Source organism: Cucurbita pepo, unplaced genomic scaffold (assembly GCF_002806865.2).
Source record: "Cucurbita pepo subsp. pepo cultivar mu-cu-16 unplaced genomic scaffold, ASM280686v2 Cp4.1_scaffold001010, whole genome shotgun sequence".
NCBI classification, from domain to species: domain Eukaryota; kingdom Viridiplantae; phylum Streptophyta; class Magnoliopsida; order Cucurbitales; family Cucurbitaceae; genus Cucurbita; species Cucurbita pepo.
This window is the reverse complement of record NW_019647209.1, coordinates 1-5,753: the sequence shown is the minus strand read 5'-3', so window position 1 is coordinate 5,753 and position 5,753 is coordinate 1. Positions and strand designations below refer to the sequence as shown.

Here is a 5,753-nt window from a genome sequence, read left to right as displayed (position 1 = left end):
TTCAACGAATCTCCGCAATAGTACGGCATTTTCTCTCGTAGCGTTGTTTTTTATCTTCTTAAAAAAACCTCGTATTAATGAAGATTGTGCCTGTGAGATCCCACGTTCATTGGGGAAGGGAACGGAGTATTCTTTTTAAGGGTGTAGAAACCTCTCACAAGTGTAAAAACTTCGAGGAAAAACTCGAAAGACAAAACCCAAAGAAGACAATATCTATTAGTAGTGGGCTTAGGACGTTATAAATGGTATCAAAGCAAGACACCGGCGATGTGCCAGCAAGGAGTCTGAGCCCCCGAAGAGGGTGTGCTAGCAAGGATGTTGGGCTCGAACGGGGTGGATTGGATGCTCCCACGTCAATTGGTAAAGGGAACGAGTGTCAGCGAGAACTTTGGGCCTCAAAGGGGGTGAATTGTGAAATTCCACGTTGTTTGGAGAGGAGAACGAAGCATTCTTTACAAGAATATGAAAACTTCTCCCTAGCATACGTGTTTTAAAAACCTCGAGGGGAAGGTCGAAAGTGAAAGTATAAGGAAGACAATAGCTGCTCGCAGTGGGCTTGGGGCGTTACACAGTCCCTTACTTATACACCGAGAATTTTCTTAATTAACGAATGACAGACTCCAATAAATGATCCTAATTATAATAGTATAGACGGAGAGTCTCCCAATACCCCAAAAGAGGGAGGAAGTGGAGAAAAAATCTTTGATTAGCTAAACAGAAACGAAGATCGGAATATATTCCTCGTCCCCACCCGCAAATACTTTATTTTTCTTCTATATGTATACTTTAAGTCCCCACCTCTAAATGCTTTTATGCATTCTTTTTTATTACAAGGTTAAAAAAAAATGGTAATTATTAGTGATTGAATGAAATTGATTGTATTTAATGGGGATTTTTTTTAGTGTACTTGGATAATGTAGTAAAGAAATTTATTGTAAAAGCAAGTTTGAAACTTATGGTAAAGTTTAGAAATATTTGGTATAATTGGGTACAGGAATATCTTTTATGTTGGGGTCGTCTGGTCTCCACTCTCCTGTTCGGGCCTTTCCTTTTCCTTTGGCTGTGAGTACTAAACTCTGACTGGAAGGGAAGATTGGGATGGTTATGGTTAGTTGGTTGTAGTTGTGGGTTTGTTGGGAGGCCGTTCTCAAATGAGGAAAAGGTTCGTTGAGAGTCGTTGGAGTCCTCTTTAGGCATTCCCTCAAAAGAAAGGTTTTCATATCTAATGCTTCGTTCTCCTCAACCACTGATGTGAGATCTCACAATGCACCATTCATTCTGGAGTCTAACATCCTTACTGACACACCACCTTGATAGTGATGAGCGGTAGAAAGGGAGAGAGGGAGAGGGTTGATGATTTTAATGGGCTCATCTACAGCCTCCTAGACATCCCGACATGGATGGAAGCTTTGATGTAACCCCCACCACTCATTGCTCTCAAGACTTTTCTCCAGCTACTTCTCTCTCCCTTGCTGATATCTATCCATTCATTCATTCATTCATTTTAACCAAAATAAAATTGAGGTCACATGTCACAATTTCACTTTTTCCCACTTAAATTTTCATAAGGTATGGTGTATTAATGGAATCAGGAATGAAGTGTATGTTAGAATTACAATCAAGCTAAGCAACCCACTTTGGGTCAATGCTTCCATCATGAACCTACGCACACATTTCACATTACCTCTTTCTCTCCCTTTTCCACCTTACGCTCCATAAACCAAGCACACCCTTTCTTTCCTATTCCCCCTTCAAATCATACCAATTTCATCATGGGTTGTTATATACATGAGTATGGGTATGTTTGAGGATTACCGCTAGGAGTACTCAGATCATGGATTTATGAGTAAGAAACACTATCTCCGTTGGGGGAGCTCTAAAATGTACTTTGTTCGAGGGGAGGATTATTGAGAAGAGTAATCCCACATGGGTTAATGAAGAGAAAGATTATGAATTTATAAATAAAAAATATTATCTCTATTGGTACGAGATCTTTTGTAGAAGCCAAAAGTAAAGTTACTATAACTTCTCAAAATATACAATACACCCTTCTGATTTTTGACTCGGTATGTGTAAGGGAAGATATTAAAGAAGATATTTTTGAAACGTATCGACTAGCTATCAAAGTTGTTGGTACACTTATACTAAGAGTACCATATTCAGGAGTTATATATTTGGTAGGTTCGGTTCCAAATATTGACAAAAATATATAACAATTGCTTCCAAATTTACTAATATTATGAATTCAAAGTTAAAAATAAAGTTAGATAATAAGTTAGGACTCTAAATGTTTAACATTTGAATTATGTTGGATTGTGAACTTTATTTGGATTATAGCGATGAAGGGAAAGTAATGTTGTTTTTGAAAATAGAAGAAAAGGGGTTAGTCGGGGAAAGAAAGGTGTACTATGGGTGGGCATGTGTGGGTGTACTACTACTACTACTGGATGAACACATTACAAGTATGGGCGACGTTTAATAGTACACATCTTTTTAGAAGGCAAGGCTACACAGGAAATAACGTTTAATAGTACACAAGTTATTGAATAAAATAGTGAATGAGCAAGAACAAATGATGGTTTGGAGTAGTAGTTGGAAGTGGGTTTCTCTGTTTCTGTAAGAAGCAATGGGTAAAAAAGAAAGGGGGGGAAATGTGGGGACAAAAATGGAGAGTTTGGATTTGTAGTTTGAAATGGGATAGATAGATAGATAGATAAATGGTTAAAAAAAAAAATGTAAAAGAAAAGAAGATTCGAATATTTTCAATGGCTTTTGGAGTAGGAACAAAAGAAGTGGCGTAGACCCGCATTATGGAGCAGCTGGCATATGATATGTCTTAATGCCCAGTTGCTGCGCTTCTCTTGTTTTCAACATCTATATAATTGTACTGTGCAAACGGAGGAGCAAAGAGTGTTGGACGATGGTTCGGACAAAACTCCGACTTCATCTACTTCTCCATTGGTACGAGTTCTTTTGGAAAAACCAAAAGCAAACCCACAAGAGATTATGCTTGAAGTGAACAATATCATACCATCACGTACTTTTTCCCGATTCCTAACAAAGAGAGAGAGGGTTTGTATTCCTAACAACAAGAGAGAGGGGTCTCCATTGATACGAGGTCTTTTGAAGAAAACAGAGTTTATGCTTCAAGTGGACAATATCATACTATTGTGTAAGTTCGTGATTCCTAATATTGAGAGAGAGGGGTTGTATTCCCAACACAGAGAGAGGGATCTCCATTGATATCAAACCTAAACAAAACCATGAGAACTTATGTTCAAAGTAGACAATATCATACTATTGTGTAAGTTCGTGATTCCTAATACACAAAGAGGGTTAGGGTTTGTATTCCATTGATATGAGGCCTAAACAAATGGGACAATATCATACTATTGCGGAGGTTTGTAATTCCACTAGTATGAAACTTAAGCAAAGTTACGAGAGTTAATGCTGAAAATGGACAATATGGTAGTGAAAGAGGAGAGGTGTGGTAAGTGGAAGAGAAGGGAGAGAATATAAATAGGGTTTGAAAACATTCCCTTTCCATTTTACACGTTGACCCCAACAGCAACCTAGTTGAACTGTGTGGACAAAGTGCCCTAAAACGATTAACGCAACCAAGCCAAGCCAAGGGGATCTTTCTTTCTTTCTTTCTTTGTTTCTTTGTTTCTTTCCTTCTTTCCTGCTTGTGCTTGCTTGCTTGCTTTCTTTCTTTCTTCCTTTCCTTCTTTTTCTTTCTTTTCCTTCTCTCTTTCTTCATCACTTTCTTCACTACAATCATATTCAGAAAGACAAATGGAAGGATCACAAAGATCAGAGCTTCCCAATTATCAACTTCAAGTCTCCTTCCTCTCAAATGCACCGAACCCTCAACCCATCCACGAAATGGGGTTTCTCCATTTTGAAGACCACAATCAGGTTTTGAGCTTCTTGGCTCCTAATAACAACGCCGCCACACCCACTACTGCACCACCCACCACCACCACCACCACTACCACCACCACCGCCATGCCTTCTGCCTTCACTACCCCTCCTCACGCGCACCTCCTTACTAGACCCTCTTGGAGCAACGACCAGGTGGGGTTTTTAATCAAACCATGTAAAAAAGGATGGATCTTGATTATTAAGATTTGGGTTTTGTTTGATCAGGTGGGAACACTAGATCCAAAGCCCGGTGGCGATGAAAACTGCACTGGTAGCACCAGCGACGGCACCAATTCATGGTACCTACACACACACACACACACACACACCCCTTTCCCCTACCTTTCATATTACTTCATTATCATTACATTAACCTAACAATTGGTTACTCAAAAATTCATTCTTGAGTGCCAGGTGGAGAAACTCCAACGCAGATAAGACCAAAGTTAAGGTCAGGAGAAAGCTCAGAGAACCGCGTTTCTGTTTCCAAACAAGAAGCGATGTCGATGTCCTCGACGACGGCTACAAATGGAGAAAATACGGCCAAAAAGTCGTCAAGAACAGTCTTCATCCACGGTACCACCTCATTTCAATTCTCCTTCTAATTGATACTATGATATTGTCCACTTTGAACCTAAGCTCTAAATTGAAACCCTTATGAGTAATTTAGAACACGCACATCCAATAATGGGAAATAGATTGATTAATTATGGCAAAAAAAAAACCCTTGAAGAGTGATGTGCATGTTTTGTTAGATATGGGGAATATATAGAGTATGATGAGGTGAATATATAAGCGACAATGAGAGGGATAGCAAAAGAGGGTAATAATACTAACAGTTGAGGCTGAGTAGTAGGCAGATGAGGAATGATTATGTTATATTCTCTCTGAGCCTGAGAATTAGCAGAGGCAGGCATCATTATTGATTTGGGGTATTTGGGGTATTTGGGGTCTCCCTAAATTCTGCCTTTTATTATTATTATCATCATTATTTATTATTCCCTTTGCTGCCCATTTATTCTGAATAACAAAGGAGCTACCCACACCTGGATCGGAATCTCAAGGCCCAGCCCAAAACCATTTATGTGTCACCAATTCATGAGATTCTGATCCAACCAGCGATGTTGTGGGATGTTTTATTAGTGTAATAGTTATTCACATGCATCATTCATCAACCGATTAGATGTTTGAATTATTTCGTTTAATATTCTCTTACGAATTCTTTTACGGTGGTGTAGAGTGAGATGTTGTGAGATCTTTTATTAGCTTAATGGTAATTGACACGTTTGGTCAAGTCTAAAACACGTCTTTTAATTTTGAGTTGTTAGGGAACAAACTCAAATAAACCCTTACTTGTTACTAACTTTTACATTTTTTTTCATTTTTCTTTTAAATTACTCCGAGCAAAACGTGCAATTTGTGTGAACCCGTGTTTAAGGATGAATCCGACCGTCTCTTTTATGTTCTTGCAAAAACAAGAGAATGGAATCAAAATGTGGGTTTCGCTTTAAAATTGTGAATCATTCTCGAAAAAGAAATGGGAATCTCATTCCTTAAGGCTAAAAAAAAAAAGTCCCAATTTTTTCTTTTTAATCACATAACTTTACCCTTTCCTATGTAATATAAAGAAAAGTACAATTTTTTAATTAATATAATTCTATCGCGATATATTATAAAATAAATATTAATTTACCAATTATTTAGATTTAAAAATATTTTTCATAAATTTGAACTTAGGGAATTGGCATGTAAATCTGAATTAATTAAATTTAATTGAAAAAAGAGTGCAAGAGATGAGCATATTAGGAAATATTTAAATTGGTTGGAAA

At 37.8% G+C, this 5,753-nt stretch overlaps 1 protein-coding gene across 2 annotated transcripts; it reads left to right on the top strand.

Annotated features, from left to right (window-relative positions):
* The first annotated feature begins 3,604 nt into the window (after positions 1-3,604).
* Positions 3,605-4,638, top strand: LOC111786097 (probable WRKY transcription factor 12). 2 transcript variants are annotated; one of them, XM_023666442.1, is made up of 3 exons: positions 3,605-4,077; positions 4,150-4,223; positions 4,333-4,638. In XM_023666442.1, the coding sequence occupies exons 1-3, from the start codon at positions 3,796-3,798 to the stop codon at positions 4,583-4,585; spliced, it is 609 nt and encodes a 202-aa protein (XP_023522210.1). In that variant the 5' UTR covers positions 3,605-3,795; the 3' UTR covers positions 4,586-4,638. The 2 variants fall into 2 exon arrangements, with proteins under 2 accessions (XP_023522210.1, XP_023522211.1); XM_023666443.1 differs by having other exon boundaries at positions 3,619-4,077; positions 4,339-4,638.
* The last annotated feature ends 1,115 nt before the right edge of the window (positions 4,639-5,753 follow it).

Excerpts from the sequence above, each read along its gene's own strand:
- LOC111786097 (XM_023666442.1), top strand. The coding sequence starts at position 3,796 with ATGGAAGGATCACAAAGATCAGAGCTTCCCAATTATCAACTTCAAGTC. Across the intron at positions 4,078-4,149 it reads CCTCTTGGAGCAACGACCAG|GTGGGAACACTAGATCCAAA; the intron begins GTGGGGTTTTTA and ends TTGTTTGATCAG. Across the intron at positions 4,224-4,332 it reads AGCGACGGCACCAATTCATG|TGCCAGGTGGAGAAACTCCA; the intron begins GTACCTACACAC and ends TTCATTCTTGAG.